This window comes from Rhamphochromis longiceps, linkage group LG17, assembly GCF_057381845.1.
Source record: "Rhamphochromis longiceps isolate RC_006_pf linkage group LG17, R_longiceps_female_GT1.1, whole genome shotgun sequence".
NCBI classification, from domain to species: domain Eukaryota; kingdom Metazoa; phylum Chordata; class Actinopteri; order Cichliformes; family Cichlidae; genus Rhamphochromis; species Rhamphochromis longiceps.
Genome location: NC_140573.1, coordinates 10,972,228 through 10,995,731, shown reverse-complemented (window position 1 = coordinate 10,995,731; position 23,504 = coordinate 10,972,228). Strand labels below are relative to the sequence as shown.

At 41.3% G+C, this 23,504-nt stretch overlaps 1 protein-coding gene across 5 annotated transcripts; it reads left to right on the top strand.

The window, feature by feature from the left end:
• Window positions 1-85: 85 nt before the first annotated feature.
• Window positions 86-17,941, top strand: hps3 (HPS3 biogenesis of lysosomal organelles complex 2 subunit 1). 5 transcript variants are annotated; one of them, XM_085386382.1, is made up of 25 exons: window positions 86-409; window positions 999-1,076; window positions 1,169-1,240; window positions 1,561-1,654; window positions 1,845-1,918; window positions 2,823-3,035; window positions 3,744-3,804; window positions 4,024-4,112; window positions 4,332-4,446; window positions 4,772-4,925; window positions 5,006-5,088; window positions 5,535-5,709; window positions 5,962-6,043; window positions 6,245-6,402; window positions 6,591-6,692; window positions 9,049-9,157; window positions 9,269-9,486; window positions 9,658-9,835; window positions 10,101-10,334; window positions 10,525-10,722; window positions 10,856-11,044; window positions 11,187-11,291; window positions 14,791-14,997; window positions 15,111-15,198; window positions 16,104-17,941. In XM_085386382.1, the coding sequence occupies exons 2-25, from the start codon at window positions 1,026-1,028 to the stop codon at window positions 16,229-16,231; spliced, it is 3,177 nt and encodes a 1,058-aa protein (XP_085242508.1). In that variant the 5' UTR covers window positions 86-409; window positions 999-1,025; the 3' UTR covers window positions 16,232-17,941. The 5 variants fall into 5 exon arrangements, with proteins under 5 accessions (XP_085242508.1, XP_085242507.1, XP_085242506.1 ...); XM_085386381.1 differs by having other exon boundaries at window positions 2,823-3,036; window positions 3,733-3,804; window positions 4,775-4,925; XM_085386380.1 differs by having other exon boundaries at window positions 87-409; window positions 3,735-3,804.
• The last annotated feature ends 5,563 nt before the right edge of the window (window positions 17,942-23,504 follow it).

The window sequence follows — 23,504 nt, the reverse complement described above, 5'->3', positions numbered from 1 at the left end:
ACCAATAAAAAAGTTGAACGCAATACAAGCAGGCTCGTAAGCCAATCAAAACCAGAAAAGGGCGGGCGCTGGATTGTTGTGGTTGACGTTTTACTTCCTCTTTCTTTGCGGCGTGAAATCAATAAACTGCAGCAGCGAAGCTCAAGTAGGAAGAGAGGAGAATCCGCGAGAAAAGCGACTTCACGAAGGAAAACGTCTGTCGCATGTTTTATGTAAAAAGTCAAAAAAGTAAGAAGAACGAAAATAGTCGGTCGAAGAGCTCATGTGATGTGAAGTGAGACAATCGGGGGCTGCTGCTGCTCACAAGACTGCTGCATGTGATATCGATTACAGAAATAAGACACAGGGATGACCACAGCCCTGCTTCGGGCCCACATGGACGGCTAGAAATTCAGGCTTGAATGCAGAGGTTTGTAGTGTGTTTTTTCTTTTTCTTTTTACCTTTATTACAACCGTGTTGTTCCCGCAGTTCTCTGAGATTTAATTGCGATAGTTTCGCCTTCCCCCCCCCCTGACTGATGTTAAAGTTTGAGAGAAAGTCTGCAGAAAGAGTTTTTAGCCTAATTCACTGGTCAAAAGTAAGTTGAATTGTGACGCAGACCTGCAGATCAGTAAAAAAACAACAACTTTTCCTAGTAAACGCCAAAAAATATCTACCAAAGAAATGGAGGAAGTACACTTTCGTGTGAAATTCATGTGTGTGTGATATGATGTTTATGTGTAAAAAGTAAAAAAAAAAAAAAAAAAACTGCACGAGAATTATATGTGCAAGTATGCAAATTAGCCCAATGTGTCAAATAAAGGAAAACTTTCCAGATGGCATCAGTCCTCATCGATAAACAATCCAGCGCCTGAGACTAAGTGCATCCCTTTTCTTGTAGTAGTCCTGTTTACCCTGATGGATGAAGCCTCTGAGAAACACAGATAAAGTAAGAATGAAGCACCTTAACTAATGTTTTGGGTTTTTTTTTCTTGTTTTAAATTTCCACCTTGTACAGAGTCCTCTTGCCAGAAGAAGACCAAACATGGTGCACGTCTACAACTGCCATCCTTTCTCCTCTCAGCAGATTGTGCAGGTAAAGTGAAACCTGACTGACGCTGATCCCATGTCAGCCGTGTTTTATTACCTACGCTCTCGTCTTCACTGCTTTCCCACTCTGTGGCTCAGGTGGAGAAGGAACCCGGACTGGTCTGCTGTGGAGGTGGAGCTATTTTTGTGGTGGCGACTGGAGGATGCAAGGTTGCTTTAATGTGCTTATGTTTACAGTTTGTGACCTTTTTAAAAATGTATTTATTTTAGTAATGACTTTGGTGGTAGCGAGGCAAAATAAGATAAAATAGTCAGCTTTGTGTTAAGCCTCTCCCACCAGATGTGCAAAGGTATTTGAGGGCATATCAGTCCCGTTAACTCCACTGGGACGAGTTAATTTCGCTCCAGACCACTTGAATTACATCATGCTCAAAGGTTATTATTGATGTTTTGTCTTCCTCATCTTACTTAAGCATTTAGTAACTAACCCTTTGTAGTAGCCTGACACTGTTGTGCTGAACTGAATCCAGGTGGAGGCGTACAATGTGGAGGTGGAGGGCTGCCCCCTCATCTGCCGCTTTTCCACCATGGGCGCTGTGAGGAGCATCCAGCATAGCAAGATAGGTAAAGACATTTCCTGTCTTCCTCTACCCTCTGTACTGACATTCACTTTTTTGCTGTCTGTCTCCCATATGTGAGCAAAATGGCTTCAAGTGATGACAGTGTAAACTGGAAAGGCATCAAAAATAAAGACTCTAGACACTGAAAAATCTTGGGTTTTATCACTGCCTCCTCTGTGCTCACTCACTTCTAGGAGACTACCTGGTGACCATTGAGGAAAAGAACAATGCCACCTACCTGAGAGCCTACACCAACTGGCGTTACCAGGTACACAAGAACCATCTCGAGTCCAAATCACCAAGACTAAAAATAGGACAGAAACCTCCTTGTGGTTAGGGGAAAAAGTGGTTGCGAGGTGATTTTTCATTCGGCGGCAGATTGCAAGTAGTTGCAGTGACCAACTGGTTGGCCAGAGGTTGAATGCACACCACCTTTAACTAGGATTACCTCACTCTGGTGGTATGCAACCTGTCTCCAAGCAGTTGCAGTCCACCTAGAAATGACTGCGGTCAGTCTCACAAAGCGTAGCTCACAAAGGTTTGTAAATAACTAGCATCTAGATTACGAATGCAGATAGATGCTAACACATAATCAGTCAGTCAGTCAATCAGTCTGCTCTAATGGATGCAGATCATCTCCAATGTGTTTCATTGGAATGGCAAACTTGACTCGGCTCATTGTGAATTAGTTTAATTATGGTTCTATGCATAAATCTTATGTTGCTTTAATGTGATTAAACTAAGGAATATAATAAGCTTTTGTAAGAAAAAACTATCTCTCAGATTTAAACTGTGAATTTTTTGAAACTGGTAGTCAGATGTTGTTGTCAGATTGTTCTAGCTCTCTAGCTAGCTGTCTTAATTTGAACTGTACATCCTGTTATCTTCATATTGCAGTACACTATACCAAACCTTCAAATTGAGGTCACGAGCACCCTCAATTAGTCTCAATGGTCATATGTCCAAGCTTACCTATGTTAGAGACAGACTGTCAAAGCAAATGGTATAAAGGGCGTTTAAACATGTGCATAGTTATGGATAAATTATGCTGAGAGCAAGAAGAAATAAGCAAATTATATTCCACCAAAGGCAGTCTGCAGCTGTCATGTATATTGCTGTTTTCTAATTACACACTGGGAAATATGTTAATGCCTTATTTGCCCTCTGTTCAGGCAGAGGAGAAGGCCCGCGTTGGGGTTCGTTTGTTGGGCCACTTGCTGGGTGGAGCATCTGTGTGGGGTGGAGTGCAGATGGAGATTATTGAGATCCCTCTGTCAGAGCGGCCCATTGCCGTGTCTTGCTGCCCGGTTAGAGGAGACCTGCTGGTTGGCTCTGAGAACACTCTGGTTCTCTTTACGTTGAGACAACACAACCAGCAGAACCTGGTAAGAACTCAATTCTTAATCAAAGTTTACCTGCTTTATTGACGTTATGGAGTTTATCTGCATTTAAATTTACAATTCAATAATGTCTTTAATTTGTTAAAGACTGTTTATTTAAGTTTTTGTTACTTTTTTGCGCAAACCGGTGTAGCTTCTCTCTGATAAGGGTCGATTTCAAGGTGCTTCAACCTTTGTCTGCTGCTCCACAATGCCTTCCACAGTAATTTCAGTGCTTCTTAAGCATCTCCGTTGGGCTTTGGTCTTCCTCTCATGCTGGACTCAGGACAGAATGGATGCTGCATTTATTCAATACACCATTTTGTGGTACTGATTTGTGATATGGTGCTTTGTGTGCCAGATGGGAGTCTTTAATGGGCCAATTCAGGCCCCCACGCCTTATGTTTAACATCCCTGCTTTAAATAATATCTCTTCAATATAATATGACGTCTTGGACATAAAGATTTTTTTCCCGCACATACTGTTGGTAACTTGCACTCTTTTTTAGAAGATTTTAAAGTATTTTCCAAATATGATGAGTACCTTTACAAGGTTTTGTTAAGGTGGCAGCTTAACACCATTTATTTTAATAGCTGGCTGTAAAAAGATCAAATGTTGTGGTAACGTCTCTCATCGAAAATGAGCAGACTCACTGATAACCTACACACTATGTTACACTGGAATAATGTTTGTTTCTTTGGGAGGAAAATCAGGAGAATCAGAGTCTTCAGAGCAGCTGGCCAAACACTCGGCAGCGCTGCGGTCAGAGTCAAGGTAACTAAAAAAACACACATTTATTAATTTATTAAGATATTTTCAGTCAAACACTCATTTTGTATCACAACTATCTATAAATCATCATCTGATCATTGATCAGAGAAAGATGTCTTACAATGAGCCGTGTGTATTTTATTTCATATGGCAAAGAGTTTACATTAGATGTGAATTAGGACTAAAAAGCTTCTGTTCAATAGGCCTGTTTTCTACCAACAGCTCAGTCTTCAAGTTCCAGCCAGAATCTTTCCGTCCTGGATTTTGAACGCTCCGTCATCCTGCACCTTCCAAAAATCACACCTAAGCAGGTGCTTTTCTTCACTTATTTTTATCTGTGACTGTGTCAAACTGTTATATCAACCATGTTCACTGCACCTATTTATATTTAAAAATGTAAGCCTTTTCTGAGTGGATAGCTTGCATTTACATAATGAGAGAAAGAGAACAATTTCTGTCGTACTGGGAAATTTCTAACTTAAGCATTTTTCCTTGTTTTTTTTTTTTTTCCTAAATATTTTGACCGCTAGGTGGCACTGTGCGACACATATGTGGCTGTGCAAGGAGAGCTGGAAGTCTTGATATTAAAACTGGATGAAACCTCTGAACCCCAAACCCTGGAGGAACCACTGGACACAAATAACGGTAACGGCACACATGTAAATGCTCTATAATGTGTTTTAAGTCGTGGCTTTGGGGTGATTTTTTTTTCTATTTAACTAGAAAGGGATGAGTACAGAGACCTTTATGAATATGAATTACATTACTGAAGCTGTCAATTAGACATTTTTACAGAGTTCTCAAGCATTCTTTTTGGTTTTATTCTACAGATTTAATATTAAGAAAACAACATAAAAAATGCATTCAAGCTCATACTTTGAAATTGTCCACATGCAGCAGAGCATGAGACATTTTATCAAATGTAGGAGTGACCTGTGATATGCAATCTGTGATCTTTCTGCATGCACAGCAGAATATCTGGAAGACCAGGCTGACTTTCTGGTTGTTCCGAGACACCAGGAGTTACTTGGCGATCGAGCTAAAGACTGCGACATCCCAGTTAGCATTGAAAAAACCGGGCTGGAAGAAGGAAGGCAGTATGCACTTTCTTACGTTCTTTTCAGGTGTGTCTGCACTTCTGAGTTTGTTCCTTAAGAATATTTCTCCCAGCTGAGGTTTGACTGAACTCCCTCCGGTCCTGCAGGCACTTTTCTCCAGAGTTCTTCCAAGGATGCAGCATGGATGAGATGCAGCTTCACTCCCTGCAGCTTTACCCGTTCTTCACTGGTGAGTACAACATCAGTGTCGAGTTAACAGTGCAAGATGATCTGTTTTGAAATGAGGAGAAATGGAATTTTTTTTTCTGAGACATTGTAGTATGTTCAGGAGTTTACATTCAGTCATCACAGGCATGAATCTCATGGTAATTTTGGACTTTTAATGATGTTTTGAACTCTTTGTTTTGCTCTAGTGTGAAATGATTGCACAGCACGCATCCTTAATGACTTTAAAAAAACATTGCATTTCAGTGAAGTGTCATACCATGACATTCATGCCCGTGATGAGTGCATGTAAAGCTTCATTGCTATAGAGATATCTCTGTGGTATTTCTACAGCACCTTCACATTTCGGTGCAGTTTGCTCATGTTGTAAAAAATAATCCTTTTTCTTTTTGTCCTTGTGTGCGTTTTTGCCCAATCATTGTTTTTGAGGGATTGTTACTCTCTCCCCAGGTAACCAGTCAGTGTCTCCCGATGAAGCGACATGTGTGTTCTGCTTCTTCTCCCTCCCCACCACGGGCTACCTGTACAGTCTGAAGGGTGGAGTTGAGCTCCTGTCAGCATATCAGTATCCAGAGAAGGTCCTGGAGGCGGCGCTAACAGACCACCTGTTGCATGTTATAACAAAGTATGTCTGCAGCCTTGAAGGAGCCTGCATTCTGTGTGTATTTACATTTTACACGGGTTTAAAAAAAATAGGGCTCTAAATTCAACAGTTCACCAAACATCAGATAGATTACCTTTTTCATCAAACCCATCAAGCCTTATTTCCATGATATTCCAATTATACCCAAATATAGAAAAGTTGGTGTGTATTTTTTAATCTGTGGTTCTTACTTTCTTTGTGGATTACAAGTACATTTCTCTGTGTGGCTGGTAGGAGTGCATTGCAGTGTTTTACAGTACGATGTGCAGCTCTAGCAGCCAGGATTGAAGACCCCTACATCGATACGACCATGAAGGTATGAGCCTGGCATTTACAATAAACGAAGCTAATTTAAAAGAAAGTTCAGCCTCAGTGCTCCCCTCACTGCAGAGATCCAGTTGGTGGCGCTAATATCTGTATGGATTGTTATTACATGTCTGTAAATGAGAACACATTTAACATTTACGTGTGTGTGTGTGTGTGTGTGTGTGTGTGTGTGTGTTTGTTTGTTTGTAAGGCCTGCCCACCCTGCAGCCTGGAGGTCTGTGCGCTCAGGATGCAGCTCTTCATCGGCCTGCGGTCGATGTGCGTGTACGGGCGCCATGTCATCCTGCTCTCTGCCGCCGACGCAGAGACACCGGAGGAGACCGAACGCGGCACACAGCGCAGGGGCCTGTAAGTTGTACGCACAAACACGCCGCCATGTTGATTTGTACACCTTTTGATTTTTAAAGGCTTTTTCAGGTTTGACCTCAGATACTTCCCTGCAGTTACTTGCATGTGCATGCATGTACGCACAAACATTTGAACATTTATGAGCCTGTTTACTGTATGTGTGTACGTGTGTGTTGTTGTTATTATAGCGAGTTGAAAGAACACAACATGCTGACTGGTATTTTCCTAGCGGTGGGAATTGATCCCGCAACCACGCCAGCTCTGGAGAGCCTTCTATCACGCCCCTTACTGTAAGACAAACCCAAAACCCATCCAACCCCCGTCCTTGTTGTCACTTTCAGGCCAAGCTGCAATGACGAGACCCTCAAAACACTCTCGTTCTCAAATGAAATCTTTATAAAGTCCCCTTCTGTAACCCTTGTTAATCTTATGTTACAAGACTAAATGATTCTTCTTTGCTTCTGTGTAGAGGTTAGAGGAACTCCATTAAAAACATTTTAAAAAACTAAAAGGACTCCAAGAACACAAACCTCCACCAAGGGAGGTCACTTTCTAAGCAGTATTTACTCTTTAAGGTAATAGTGTTGTATTTTCAGTACATTTGTATATCTCTGTTCTTTTTAAACGTACTTTAAGGAGTTTGCAGTGCAGCAAAAATAAGCAAAGCGTGAAGGTGTTTGTTATTTGCCCTGCTGAAACCTATTTTTTTATGTTAATATAGGACATGTGTGGGATTCAATTCATTTTTTAGTAAAATTAATTTTTGATCACAAGTTTATTTAAGAAACATAGTTTTTAAAAGCCGTGCAACCTTCAGATCAATCTATTGATTGAAGAGAGGTCAGAGGTCAAATTTTACATATTTTAAATACTTATACGGTACTTTCTTTATGTTGACAATACACACCACACTTGTAAGAATCATAGTTTCTTAGTTATAAGCTTTTTGTCAACCAATAAATCATGGTGTTGATTTTAAGGACCTTGGTGGATGTAAGGCAGAATTTGAACGTATTGTTAACATGACCCGACTCTACTAACTTTTATCAGCATCCATTCAAAACTTGTCCAGCTATCGTGTTGACAGACAGAAAGAAATGCAAATATACCAAAAGCATAACCTAAAATCACAGACAACATATTATTTCATTGATAAGAACTTAGTGATCATGCCGTTTGATATAGAAAATAAAGAAAGGCAAATATAAAATTATATAAAAATTTAAAATCGCTTTTTTTTGGATTCATAAGAAATAAAGAACTAGCAGAAAAGGTCTTAAGCAAGTAAGTTGCATGTTTTGTGAAGAAGTTCAGAAACCCTGTGACAGTATGCAGTCAGTCATTTCTGTTTAAAAAATGGTAAATGGTCTGTATTTGTATAGCGCTTTACTTGGTCCTAAGGACCCCAAAGCGCTTTACACTATACACAATCATCCACCCATTCACACACTGGTGATGGCAAACTACATTGTAGCCACAGCCGCCCTGGGGCGCACTGACAGAGGCGAGGCTGCCGGACACTGACGCCACCGGGCCCTCTGACCACCACCAGTAGGCAACGGGTGAAATGTCTCGCCCAAGGACACAACGACCGAGACTGTCGGAGCTGGGGCTCGAACCGGCAACCTTCCGATTACAAGACGAACTCCCAACTCTTGAGCCACGATCGCCCCAAAAAACCAAATGATTAAAGTGTTTGTGTGAGTTTTGCAGCTTGGTCTAAAAGAGACAGCACTTCCTGTTTTAGTTTCTAAACCTAGCCATGGTAACCTGCCTAACTGCCCTCGGTGTGTGTTTGTGTCTTTTTTTTTCTCACAAACTAATCGTGTTAGAATTGACCTAAAAAGACAATTTTATCACTGAGGTTCCTGGATTCCTGTAACTCTTTCTCTTTGACTGACACGGATGCACACACACAAGCCCCTCACCGTGTAACAAACACCTCAACATACCCTTGGTATGAAGCTCCTGTTACCCTGTTCACTAACTGTTTGTTAAAGCTGGGCAGACACTTAACAAACAGCTGAATTATGCTGTGAAGTGTTAGCCACTGATGTAGCACAGCGCATGTAGAGAGCTAAACGATCATAGTTGTCTATCTGTAGCTTCACGTGATCTAAATGTGCCAAAAAATTAGGTATAATCTGCAGTTTACCAGATGGCAGGGGAGGAAGACAGGACAAAAACATCATTAATAACTAATAATTAAATGGAAAGTGGTGTATCAATCTAGACCTACTGCAGTGTTACTAAGCGAGGAGCCAGGGGCACTTACAGTCTCACAGGCTACCATTGTACTCGTTGGTGTCAAATGATAAACCTGTTTAAAGATGAACAGGCAATAATTGGTTCTAAAAACTGAGAGCAAATGAAGCAGATCTTATAGGCTAGATTATGTCCTCATGATCATTCTGACAGTTGTTTAGTGTGTGCCCAGTTTAACAGTTTGTTTGAATTTGTAAAATTGTGTCTGTACTGTCTTGTTGATGTCCTGTAAAGGCAATTTTCTTTTAATAGTTAAAATATCTACAACAGATCACAACAAAGGTGGGTATAAGTACAGGATTCTTCCTGTGTATGTTGTGACTCAATGGTCAAAATCTTTGCTAATTTTTCTATATGTTGCTGTGTAATGTTTGATCTCAGGAGCAGGAGGTGGACAGTGTCTTCTACCAAAGAAAGCAGTGCAGCGGGACATGGATGGAACCTCTATGTTGTGGACACCGTCCCCCCCTTTACTCTCTACCAGGAGATGGTAACTCTCATTTGCCCAAATTGTGTGTTGCGCAACTGTTGATGATGAATATGAAAAAGTAAACAAATACAGATCTGCTGTGCAATCACTTGTGATTTGTGTGTTTTTCAGGTTGAGTACAGTCAGCGTTATGCAGAGACCAACCCACAGGCCCAGAGTCTGCGACACCTCCTCAGCGAAGCTCACCTCCTCCTGCGTGCTGCTCTACTACACGCATCAGACGAGCAACAGACGGGCCCAGGTGGCCCAGCAGATCACAGGACAGATCGACAAGTGCTGGAGGAGGCGCTGAGGGAGAACTGTGCCCAGCTGGGAGACAGTTTCAGCAGGTAACACACAACCAACATTCTGTATTGATAATAACATTTTATGGGTTTTTAAATGTGTTCAGTCAATGAGATTTTACTCTGTTGGACACCTTTACCTTCAGTTTTTGTATTTTCTGGCTATTTTATTAAAATTTGTTTCAGCAAAACTTTTAATCTCTTCTTTTCTCTAAGGGGCGGTCAGAGGGAGTGTCACCTTGCTCTGCCGTACTACAGGATGTCTGGTCTGTCACTCACAGAGGTCATGTCCAGGAATCGGCCATTTCCGGGCAGCCCTTCCTCCTATGGCCCTGGCTTCCTGTTTTACCTGAAACATTTCCTGTTAGAAGACTCAGAGCAGACCCTCAGTCAGGTACACAAGATCTAAATGAGCATGATTTAACAAGTTGAGGAGATTACTTTTTCACACAGCTGGTCAGCTTTTTTCCCTTAATAATTTAAATAATGATTTTAAACCATTTTGTAATTACTTAGAATGTCTTTGTCAAATATTAAAATTTGTTTTAAACATGACAAATATGCACAACAAACCTTAAGAAATTAGTAAGGGAACAAAAAAATACAAAATATTGAATCAAAAGAGACGGGGAACCTTTTTAATCTTTCTTTCCCTGCAGGAAGCAGCTGATCAGGTCATTGACATTTTCAGCCAATCAGAGCCTGTAATGCTCATAAGCATGTGCACCAGCCCCTGCATGATAAATGTCAGTCCTGCTCGGACGCTGCAAATTTTACAAAATCTGGAGGACTCGGTGGGCGTGTCGGTTTCACTGACAATCACCATGGCTACCATGATGCTGCGTTTGGGTGACCTGCAGCAGTACACACAGCTGATGGAGAGACATGCTGAGGTCAGGATTTCACTTGTTTTCTTTGGTGTACTAACTGCTCAAGGTGCAGTGCAAGGTCAAAGTTTGCTACATGATATTGCTTCTTTTTTTTTTAAAATTGTATGTCCATATTTTTTTTTTATATTATATACTTTTCCACACAAAATGGACCAAAATAAAGAAAGTTGGTCCCTTTCCATTCTGTGCGTAGATGCTGCTAGTGTACGGGTTTATCGAGGAGCCGAGGCTGCTGCTCTATGGTGGATGTGCAAACCAGCATAGACGTGTTTATCCCACAGCTTTAACCCGCCAGATGGCCGACTCTCAGCCTGGACTGCTGGTGGCTGCCATGGTGGCTTTACATGAGAACAGCAAAGTTAAGCTGGAAGAGGCTGATCACATATTCAAGGTACTATTGGCACCTGGAAGTGCAGTGCCTGGAGGATAGTATATCAACCCGCTGATTTGTATTACTGCCTTTCTACACTTGGATGTAGAATTAATTTCAGTTTTGCAGAATCTGATGCTTTCTACGCTTTTAGGAGCTGCGTTGTGAAAACAGCCTGCAGGTCGACTTCTGGGAGGCGATGCTCATGGCATCATCAAATGACGCTGTCATTCAGGAGCTTCTGTTTCGGCTGGCTTCTGTCTACATCGACCGTCTAACAAATACAAAGTCAGAAAAGCACACAGCTCCAAAGCGCAAGTCACTGAAAAGTGCTGATGACCTGGTACGGCTACTTGGTGGTCTCTGTTTAGTAACCACCCCCCCCCCCCCCCCCCCCCCCCAATTCTTTTAATTTGTTCAATAACCAGATTATAAAGACACGAGTTTCATGCAATCAGCTGCTCCCATGTTTGTGTCTGTTCCAGGTCAACTCGTGCTCTCATTACGGTGCTTTGTATCCATGGCTCATTCTTCTAAGTCCAACAGACATTACCAGTTCCCAACACTTGGAGGCGCTGCACAAACTGCAGGTATTTTCTAAAGTCTGCTTTGACTGCATGGATTCAATACAGTTAAGTCCATAAATTTTTAGACAGAGGCAACTTTTTTTCTAATTTTGCTTCTATGTTACAACAATATATTTTAAATGAAACAACTCAAATGCAGCTGGAGTGCAGACTCTCAGCTTTAATTCAGTGGGTTGAACAAAAAGATTGTATAAAAATGTGAGGAACTAAAGTGTTTTTTAACACAATCCCTTCATTTCAGGTGCTCAAAGGTTACTGAAAATAAAATGTTAATTTCTAATACTTGGTTGAAAACCTTTTGAAAACCCTTTGCTGTCAATGACAGTCTTGAATTCATGGACTTCACCAGATGCTGGGTTTCCTCCTTTTTAATGCTCTTCCAGGCCTTCCCTGCAGCTGCTGTTTGTTTGTGGGATTTCTGTCCCAAGTTTAGTCTTCAAGAAGTAAAATGCATGATCACTTGGGTTAAGTAACTGACTTTTCCATTCAAGAATATTCCACTTCTTTGCTTTAATGAACTCCTGGGTTGCTTTGGCTGTATTTTTTTTTTTTGGATTGGAGCAGACAGTGTGTATCTGAATACCTCAGAATTCATTTGGCTGTTTCTGTCCTTTGCCACATCATCAATAAACACCAGTGTCACAGTCCCATTAACACCCATGCATGTCCAAGCCATCACACTACCTCGGATGATGAGCTGTTTCACACCTTCTCCATACATTTTTCTTTCCATCATTTTGGTAGAGGTTAATCTTGGTTTCAGTTTTCCAAACAGTGTTTTTCCTGAACTGGGCTGGCTTTTCTAGATGTTTTTTTTTTTTTTAAATCAAAGTCCAATGTAGCCTTTCTATTTTTGAGGATTATGAGTGGCTTGCACCTCGCAGTGAATCCTCTGTATTTACTTTCATGCAGTCTTCTCTTTACTGTAGACTTGGACATCGATACGCCGACCTCCTGGAGAGTGTTGTTCACTTGGTTGGCTGTTGTGAAAGGGTTTTCTCATCACCATGGAAATGATTCTGTGATCATCCACTACTGTTGTCTCCTGTGGGTGTTCAGGTCTTTTAGCGTTGCTGAGTTCAGCAGTGCTTTCTTTCTCCAAAAGTTGATTCTGTTCATCTGGATGTAGCGTTTTCAGTGGGAGGAACATTTCGTCACTCATCCAAGTGACTTCTTCAGTCTCAGTTAACTGCAGGTTTCCCCAATCTTATAAATAGTACGTTTGCATAATGACTGAAACTAGCACCACTGTAGGAACAATGGGCTGTGAGGTCAGTTCCTTCATCATAATTATGCAAATTCTCATGATCATTGATCAACAACTACTGATCAAGGCCCGCTGATCAAAGACCACCAATGGCCATGAGTACCATTCACCATCTTTCACCATCTTACAATGCTATGATTGCAGCCATTCCCCAACTCTCTGTGAATGGTACTCATGGCCATTGACAGCTCACTCGGCACTGCCGAGTAAAGGGGACGTGTCCAAATGAAGCCCATGTCAAGGCCTGTATGGTTCTTCAGAATATCACGTGACGAATGACCAATGACTCTCTGAAATGATGTGTCCGGTTATGTGATTGGAGCTGCTGAAAAGATGTGAAAATTAGTTTTTTGCATGAACTGGATCTGAGGTGATTCCGAGGATCATCACGAGAGCGCACGGAGATTGTTAGCGAATTATGGAGCAACCGAAAAGGTCGAATAATATTAGCAGTTAGGGGGCATTTTGACATGCTATAGCCCAATAATAAGTCTTAAATCAGTCTCAGAGAGGATGGTTAGTAAGAGGTGTGTGTGTGTGTGTGTGTGTGTGTGTGTGTGTGTGTGTGTGTGTGTGTGTGTGTGTGTGTGTGTGTGTGTGTGTGTGTGTGTGTGTGTGTGTGTGTGTGTGTGTGTATTATACAGGACCTCATATCGGTATTCTCCAATTGATACATCTTTACATTTATATATCGACTGTTATGTCAGCCCCTTGCATTATCACAGTAGGGCTGCTGTACATGGAATGACCAGCAGATGTCAGCACATCCAAATGAGCTGTTAAACGTTGCTTTGTGTGATCTGCCTTTTGGTGAACCGATTGGCCGGAAAGATTTGACACATTCACGGGGCTTCATCACACCATCACTACTATAGTACCACTTTCTCAGATGGGTTTTTTCTGTTTACGCAGCTTAAGGATGGTTTGTTTCACCTGCACAGAGAGCTCCTTTGACTGCATGTTGTCGGTTTACAGCAAAAAAACAGGTCTATCAACTCCAGGCCTTTGATCTGCTTAATTGATAATGACATAACAAAGAAAATGCCCACACCTGCCCATGAAATGGCATTTGAGTTAACTGTCCGATTACTTTAAAAAGAGGGTGGAACATGTTAACAAGCTAAAACTCCTCAACCCTTCATCCAATCTTAATGTGGATATCCTCAAATGCAATCCATTGATCTCCATTATATAACTATAATTGGAAGATATTTCAGTAAACAGGTAAAATAAGAAAAAACACTTTGTCATTGTCCAAATATAGTTGGACCTTAGTGTATAACAGACTAATGCAGCCACTGAGACATCACTGAATTGCTGCCCAACCTGTGCAGGAAACACAATTTCTTCTACTCGGTTGTGAAGAGACCCCTTTTTTTCCTGTTCACAATAAAACCCTTAAATGCTTTTACAATAAAACCCTCAGTACTCCTACAGCAGTAAATGAAACTCCTGTTGAGAAAGTGCTGATAGTTGTGGTTTATGCCTTTTTATAAAACAAAACAAATATCCCCAGTGCATTCATTATGAAGAGGGAAATCTATTTTGTTTGTTGCTGTAAATGTTTCCTTCTGCTATAAATTTGGGAGCTGTTTTTTGGAGCCATCTTCAACTGGCCATTGAAGTAACTGCGCTTTTCAGCCCCCGGGGACTTTCAGTGTGTGACAATTTTGACAGTTTAATGGTTTTCAGTATCTTTATTACTAACACACGGTTGCTGTTCTGAAACACACACAGCTGCAGCTTTTCAGCCACCAGCCAACTACATACCGACTACAACAAGACAGTCAGGAACTGCTTTTATGCCGGCGAGGCATGATTGCCAATGCCGCGTAGGTGTGTCCATCTCACCTGCAGAGGCACTGCAGACAACACCCCGCCACAGTGACAAATACATTTTGTTTGTGACAAACGTTTGACTTGTCTCAGCTGGCAAAGCACAGGTGTACAATTGATGGCTGCATTCCACGTAGGGTGATGCCCTATTCACGGTCATTACTGGAACTTATAGTAATACGGGGCCATCATGCATTCCATGGCTTGTGAACTTGTTGCAATAAATATGTAGGTCAGTGACATTTGAAGAGAAAACATTTTATCTGTGCTATCAGTAGTGGACTTGGTGACATATAGCAGTTTATTTATGTTTCTTTTTCTTCTCGTGGACTTTAATTTAAAATCTAGCTGCTGTTATTCTGTAATTGTATTTTTAAGTGTTCCTGTTTGTGTGTGCAGTCTCTGCTGTGTGGTCCATCTCTGTCTGTGGGCTCCGTCGTGCCTTTGTTGGAGCGCCTGTCAGACGAAACCTTATGGGGCTTCAGCCTGCACCTCCTTTGCGCTACCAGAAGGGGGCAGTATGATAGGAGCATTGAGAAGTTGCTGGACAGATGTCCTCAAGCGATCATACCCTACGCCAATCACCAGTTACAGGAGAAAAACATGGTCTGTACTGATCACGGGGCTTACATTTGAAGTCTGTAGCTACACTTTTTAGTTTATTTTTAATTTCGCACCTAATTCAACTCCCGTCTCAATCACATGTCTAATCTCCGCAGGCACTTTGGTGGCAAAAGCTCCTCCCAGAGCTTTGTGATCGCACAAGAGCAGCCTCAGACAACAGCATCCTCCTGGCTGCTCTCAAAGGTAGAGGTATTTTTCCAAAGAGCTTTCACTTTCGTTTAAAACAATTAGGATTTGCTGTGCTTTCGTCAGTCATGACTCACTAATGACCTTGTATTGTTCAGACTTATAATTTTATTATGCGGCAAAGCCGTCTGGCAGGTTTGAAAATTTTTTTGACATGAAATGAATTCCCATTAAATCCCTACTTTAAGTCACATCCTCAGCTATTCAGAACCCTGTAATTAATAATGGATTCCGTGCTCAGGGAACAGATTTGAATCATTTAAACTGTAGAATACAATATTAAAATGACAAGCAATGAAGTCATCTTAGTCCAGATCTTCAAACAGTTTCAACAGTTTAATCAGTTTAATGGTCTAAAACTTAAACTGGTTCTTAAAAAAATAGCTGGATGTAATTTTATTTTACCATTTGGTCTTTGTTTTTGTGTGCCAAGCGACTTCATTCAGTCATTCATCTTGGTTGAAAAAGTGGTTCTCAAGAAAGCCCAAACCCCCTGTCTGTCTGTTCTGTGTAGTCATGTTTTGAACAGACACCGTCAATCGTCATCGTCCTCTTTTCAAAAGCAAAATTGACTGCCTGCATGAAATGTGTTCAGGGAACATCAGTAAATTGTAACTTCAGCAACTAAATTGCTGTCATTGGGAAAGTGTTGGATATCTGTGCTGGGGAATGAATAGCAATTCATTACAATATGATTAAACAAAGTGAACTCTGAGGGTGTAGCAGGGTTGGGTAGACTGGGCACACCCAAGCCACTTCTGTAAGTGGATATATTATGATGGGAATTAAAGAAATATCAGGAAATTACTTACTGATACTGGCAAAGAAACTAGAAGTATGAGGAAGTAACATCTCCTGTGTGTGTGTACTTGAGTTTAATGAGACTTGTTTTTTGTCAACAGAGACGCTTGTCGTAGTTGCTATGGAGATGAGCCCCGCAGAATTCCTGGAGCTCATCCCTGATGATGGCACAGCATCATACTTCTTGCCACACCTGTTGACGTGCAGCCAGAGACAAGTGCTGGCCTGAAGTGTGCATACACACACACACTGAATACTGAGAAAACATTTCAGAAGAGTCCTCAGAGTTGTGTTTTTTGGCCAGCCACTGTGGATGACTCAACTTGCAGTATTTAAACTATTTGTTTGATATCAAGCAATCATGTATTATAAGCACTGTGCAACTAAACTCAAAGGCTTTAGAGTACTATGGTGGACATATCTCCTATTTGATGTGATTGAACAAATACAGGAACAGGCCTGCCGGGGGTGTACTATGTGAGATTAATGGCTTAGTGAGGTGTGTTTAGAGTTTAGGTTTAAAACCAGTTCCATTATCATAAATTCTGTTAATGAAAGCACGCACCATGGTTAGATCACTACCCAAGAGAACTTTATATATGCAGACCTGTTGGTTGGTACGTTAGTAACGCCACTTAACCTAAACCATGCAGTTAGGTTACTCATGCTTTCTCTCTCACATTGTCACTGGAATTTACAGGTGTTTGGTTACTGATGCAGCAAATGTTCACATACGGTATTCTTTTATGTTTGGTCACTTACCAGTTGTTTTTTTTAATTGCCGATAATCAGTTATAAATTCACAAGAAAAGAACACTTTTCTGCACTCTGCAAAAGTTGATTCTGTTCGTTTTCAGTGGGAGAAACGTTTCGTCAGGCTTCTTCAACAACCACTGATCAAAGGCCATGAGTACAATTCAGATTTGGGGAATGGGTGCAATCACAGCATTTGTAAGATGTACCCTTCCTCGATTCAGAGATGGTCTTTCCCTTTTCACGTAAATGGCCTCCTTGACTCCCCGTTCAAACCAGCATCCCTTCCTCATCAGGATGTGTACATCCTCATCATGGAAAGAGTATCCACTGGCCTGTAGGTATAAAAAGACTGCACAGTCCTGGTATGAGTGGCGAAACGTTTCTCCCACTGAAAATGCTACGTCCAGATGAACAGAATCAACTTTTGGAGATTTACGTACCTGGATGATTGAGCAGGCATTAAGACACTTTCCTGCACGGTTTCTCTTTTGCTGGATTTGTTCCACCTCACTCATTTTGCTTTTTGGCATGATATTTTCTTGTATGTTATTAAAGTTTCTCAACCCTGAAGTGGAAAGCCCAGATTACTAGTGAAGCTGCACTAGGTTTTCTACATCAAGCTCTGTTAGTAACAGAGGTTATCAACAATCTCATATGTCTGAGCGACGCAAAGAAAGCCTTCCTACACTGAAGTTGCTTCATAGTATCCCCTTTAGGTCATGGAGAGCTTTTAGCAATGTCCCTCCTCAGGGCTGAAGCCTGTTTATCTGGTTTTATGGAGTCGGGGTGGGGTTGTTTGCAGAACTGTCGATATGTAGATATCGTTTTGTTTTCCCGTTCATAATCTACTATCACTGGCCACGTTGTTAGGTACACCTTGCTAGTACTGAGTTGGAGCTACTTCTCTCATCAGAGTGTACTTAGCATTGAACAGGTGTACCTAACAAAGTGGCTGTTGAGTCTATGTGTTTATGAAACACTTTAAAATACTGTTAGAACTGCAGAGGAACATTCAATTTATTTATTTTTTTTAAACTAAAGTTCTTAAGTGTGGAGATTTAGAAGTGAGTGACCTTTGAGCACTGATTTGTCCACTGATTTTTTTTTTTTTTTTTAAACAATTGCATGGATGTCTGTTAAGTGATAATGCTGTTCAGATAAACGGTAAATACATACCTCAACACATACCGGCGTCTTCTTCCTGCTGTATTTACTGTGTATCTGGTTGTTCAGTGATGACGCGACGAATCCTACTTCCGGGTCTAAAGTAGTCTGCGTTTAATATGGCTTTTGTGTTGTTAACATGTTTAATGTTATGTATTTTCTTCTATTTAATCTCAAAAAGCTCCTAAAACAGTCAGTGATCACTGTTGACCTCCCTCGGCTTTTATTACCGCTAATCATTTATTTAAGCTCAGTTTTTAAAACCTTAGGATGTAACTACAGCCCAGCCCATGCAGCAGTATATGAATGACTAACCTCGTATTGTGGATGGATTATCTCAGTTGTTCTCCTGGCTGAAGTTTGGTCCTTTTACAGCATCTTGCCATGCGATTACATTTGTTCCTGACCACCGAGAACACTCACGTTAACTTTTATCGAGTGGAAAAAAAGTTAGCTTGTTTATATTATGCTAACATAGCTGTGTCGCTAGCGGTCACGTAGCACATCATTATATACCAGCTAGCCCAACTTCAGTAACCCTACAAACGTCACTGCTGTTTAGTTTTCTGTCTTCATTTATGCTGGAAGTGATAGCAGAGCTGTACGTTTTAATTTGTTTCCAAAACCCCGCAGTCAGGACATGTTATATTGTATTTAGATAGAAGCTAGCGAGCTAACTTCCTGCTAACTTCTAACTCCGTTAAATGTCATAAATTCCGTTTTCATGGATGCCTGGATGTTAAACTCAATTGTTACACCTGGTAGAGCAGAACGCTGATCATTTTATTAAAGATGAAAGACTTTAGACAGTTTTTCAACTCTCAGTAATGCCATAGTGATCGTTTGATATATGGACCTGCAGCGGAGTTTAGACCCAGACAGGCTAGTGACGTCAGACTGAACAATCGGATTGTCACAGAGTGTGAAAGTTTAGTTTTGGCCACAGAAAGTTTAAACCTGTTTGTCACAAGCAAGTGTTACATATCATCTGAGTATGCAGCAGATATAGAGATACTGTATCCAAGCAGCTGCCAACCAGTCTACCATTGCAGCAGCTAACTTTCCATGAACAGCTGAAGCGGCCAGAAAGTGTTTGTGAAGTAGTTGGGTTCTGCAAACACTTTAGGATTCAGGTAAACAATAAGCACAGTAGAACAAATATTGGTTTTGTGAACAAAATCATTTATCATAATCAATTACATCTTCTCCATTGAACGCCTTTTAAAACTTATTTGAATATTTCATCGTGTAAATCAACAACTAAGACCCGAACTCCTTCATTGCATGCATTTTTAATTTTTCTTTGCTATTTGGGTTGATTGGGACCTAAAGAATGTAAAAACAAAGAATTACCAGATTTTTTTCTTTTTCTTTTTACACCTAATTTTTGTTTTTGAGAAAAATGAGATCCACATATGAGGACATTTGTATCAAATTTTGATAGAACAGTGGCAGTATAATGTCCTCGTAAGTGAATATCAGGCCCTTGTAGAAATTTTTTTTTTTTAAATTAAGTATTTTGGTCTAGACGTCCCAAAATGTGATGTCCACATATGTGGACACCAGGTCCTAGGAGGTTAAGGAAGAGGAAATGTTGAGCAGAGGAATGCAGTCAAGTGAGGGTTATGAGGAATCTGTCTTCACACAGCTGATTCCTCATAACCCGGGGCGATCGTTATCGGTTACAGTTCGTCTTGTGTCCGGAAGGTTGCCGGTTCGAGCCCCGGCTCGGACAGTCTCGGTCGTTGTGTCCTTGGGCAAGACACTTCACCTACTGGCCTTCACCTGATGGCCAGAGGGGCCGATGGCGCGATATGGCAGCCTCGCTTCTGCCCCAGGGCAGCTGTGGCTACAACTGTAGCTTGCCTCCACCAGTGTGTGAATGTGAGAATGAATGACTAGTGGAATTGTAAAGCGCTTTGAGGGCCCCGAAAAGCAATCCATTATTATTATTATTATCATAACCCTGGTAAGTAAATCCCCCAAAAAGTTGATTCTGTTCATCTGGATGTAGTGTTTTCAGTGGGAGAAACATTTCGTCACTCATCCAAGTGATTTCTTCAGTCTCAGCTGACTGCAGGTTTCCCCAATCTTATAAACAGTACTTTTGCAGAATGGCTGAAACCAGCACCACTGAGGGAACACTGGGATAGGAGGTCTTCGATCCTCAACCCGTCGGTAGGCAGCTCTGAACACTGCATCCAGAACACCCTGGATTTCGTTGAGAAAGTGAGAGATGTCATTATGGAGGCAGATGAAACCGTGGTCTTGTACGATGTTACATCTCTCTTCACTTGCATCCCAGTCACAGAAGCGTTGGAGGTAGTCCTTAAGAGATTACAGGATGACCCCAACCTCAGCAACAAGACCACTCTCAGCATCGACCAAGTGTGTTTGCTTTTGGAACTGTGTCTTCATTCCACCTACTTCACATTCAAGGGTCATTTCTACAGGCAGAAACATGGGTGTGCCATGGGCTCCCCAGTTTCACCCACCGTGTCCAATTTGTACATGGAAGAAGTGGAAAAGAGGGCTTGCTATCCTACCCTGGAACACCACCAAGCCATTGGTTCAGGTATGTGGATGACACCTGTGTGAAAGTCAAATCTCAGGACGTACCACATTTCACGGATCACATTAACTCGGTGGACCAACACATCAAATTCACCAGGGAGGATATGAAAAGTGGCAGGTTAGCCTTCTTAGACTGTGAGATTTCCATCAGTAATGGGGGACATCTAAAAGCTGACGTGTACTGTAAACCTACGCATACAGATCAGACACAACGGTTCGGGAGGCAGAAGAACATCGCATCAAGAAAGTCCTGAGTAAATGTGGTTATCCCATCTGGACATTTGTCAAAGCTGGAAAGGCACCTAAAGAAAGCTCCAGCCGATCCAGGAGAGAAGGACAACCGCTGACTAAGCAAAAACCTGTAGTGATCCTGTATGTATCAGGAGTATCAGAGCAGTTGAGACACATTTTTTCTAAACACCGTGTCTTTGTAGCCTTTAAACCCCAAAACACACTGCACCAAAAATTGGTCCACCCCAAGGATCGGGTCCCCTGACACAAACAGAGTAATATAGTGTACGCTGTTAAGTGCATGGGGATTGCCAGGATTTATACATCAGGGAAACCAAACAACCTCTGGCGAAGCGGATGGCACAACACAGAAGAGCTACCTCGTCAGGCCAGGACTCTGCAGTCTATTTACACCTACAGGCCAGTGGACACTCTTTCCATGATGAGGATGTACACATCCTGGACAGGGAGGAACGCTGGTTTGAATGGGGAGTCAAGGAGGCCATTTATGTGAAAAGGGAAAGACCATCTCTGGCAATCGAGGAGGGGGCCAAAGGGTCCATCTTTTGCCATCTTACAAGGCTGTGATTGCAGCCATTCCCCAACTCTCTGTGAATTGTACTCATGGCCATTGATCAGTAGTTGTTGCTCAATGGTCATGACAATTTGCATCAAGGGAACTGACCTCACAGCCCATTGTTCATTCAGTGGTGCTAGTTTCAGTCATTATGCAAATGTACTGTTTATAAGAAAAACCTGCAGTTAACTGAGACTGAAGAACTTGGAAAAGTTACGAAACGTTTCTCCGACTGAAAATGCTACGTCCAGATGAACAGAATCAATTTTTTGGGCCAAACTTGTGACACACATCAGCCTCCAGTCATCTCAGGGAAAACGATGGTGCATGGAGCAGTATGCATTCCATGACAGTGAAAAGGAAATGCACAAGACTTCTTGGAAGTTAGATAATGTGATAAACAAAGGTAACATTAGAAATACCAAGTCGTAGCTCACACCCGGCTTCTCAGAATCTTGTCCAAGACATTTGGAGTGACTGCCGCGAATCACCATTATCAGGAAACACAGGACCACCATCATAATTTCTGTTCCCTTCTCTCCTGATTGCAAGTGGCAGTAAACAAAGTGGATAGCTTGCAGTCATAGTTAAAAGTTTTCTTTTAATATCAGAACATGGTTTTTAAAAATAATCTGGTCTTTAGCAGCTTCTAAAATAATTTAAATATAACCTCAGGTGTAAAATTGCACACAACAGATTCCACTGTTTAATTGTTTATTTAACAAAAATGCAAAATAAAATAAACATTTAACATGTTTAGCTGGTTGAGTCTATTGATGATCTACTCCAGAGAGGACTAGCAAGTCTTTCCACTAATGAATCTCACTACACAAGCATGGACTTTAAATAGTTAGAAAATTAGTCGGTTAACCAAAAGCATTCGAATAGAAGCACCTGGCTGCTGCTTTCCTTTTTAATGGCAGCAGTAAGGTGTTTTTAGCGATTCACTTACACCTTCTGCATTTGGCTTAGCTTTTCTTAAATAATGACAGCGCATTAATTCATATGTTGTTCACCTGAGGTTATATCTACCCAATTGTTTAAAAAAAAAAAAAAAAAAAAAAAGACCAGACAATTTTTATTATATTTTTATATGTAAAACCTTAGAATTGAAAGGTGATGATGGGACAAAGCAGTGTCAATAGGAAGAAATGCTAATGGCAGAACACTTGATCACAGCATGGACCCAAAGGCCACATTAAGACAGTAGAACCTAGTGAATATGTAAAATGTTGTCTGGGATGCCACTGCACAGATTTCCCCTGGGGGGCAGGCACACGTGCTGCTTCATACTCTTGTTTTATTGTGTCACCAAGCCAGTGAGAAAGTCACTGTCTGAACAGAGCCTTATCCCTTGTACTTTCAGATGCAATGACTGGAGTGGATATAGCAAATCCAAATCACAGTTTCTGTACTGCAAAGATAATGCAGCCCAGAGCCTCTGACATGGTCTCCTTGTTGGAGAAGAACTTAAATTCTGCATGGTATGATAAACTAAGGGCTTGAGGTCAGTCAAGAATGACAGATTCCCTTCAAGTGCATTTGTAAGGCTGGAAAAAACCTGGAGATGAATGCCATACCAATATTTCTACAGCTAAGGTCCATTCTCCTTTTGAGCTGCCACAGGTCCCTGTTCAAGACCCTGCAGGGAGTAGGGAACCAGACTGTTGATGGACACTTGGGTGCCACCAAGAGGACCCTGAGCTCTGACTGTCTGACCCTGTGAAACATTATTGAAGGAATCAGGGGGAAAGCGTAAAGAAGGTGGTGTTGGTGAAAGCATCCAACACCAGGTCTTTCCATGTAAAAATAAATTTCCTGATTTAAGTTTTAAGAAATACACAAAGATACTAACTCGATTTATCCATGTGACATTTCATTGGATCCATTTGAACCTCATGAAGGATATTAAATGGTAAATTTTCAGTTTTTGATCCTGCTGATTAAAGACTGTTCAGTGTGGGGTTTTATTATTCGCCACAGTCTCAGTGAAATGAATAAACATAATTAGATATGGAATCATTGTTTCCTAGTACCTGCTACCAAAGCTCACGCTTAAGCCTAAGTCATTTCTTTATCATTTTTTAGCTGTTATTTTACACTGTTTCAAATCAAAGGTCCTGAAATGTCTTCCTTGTAAACTTACATGTTGTAACAATTAATTTTTGCAGTACTTTTAACAGGAAAGTTGAAGTGAATG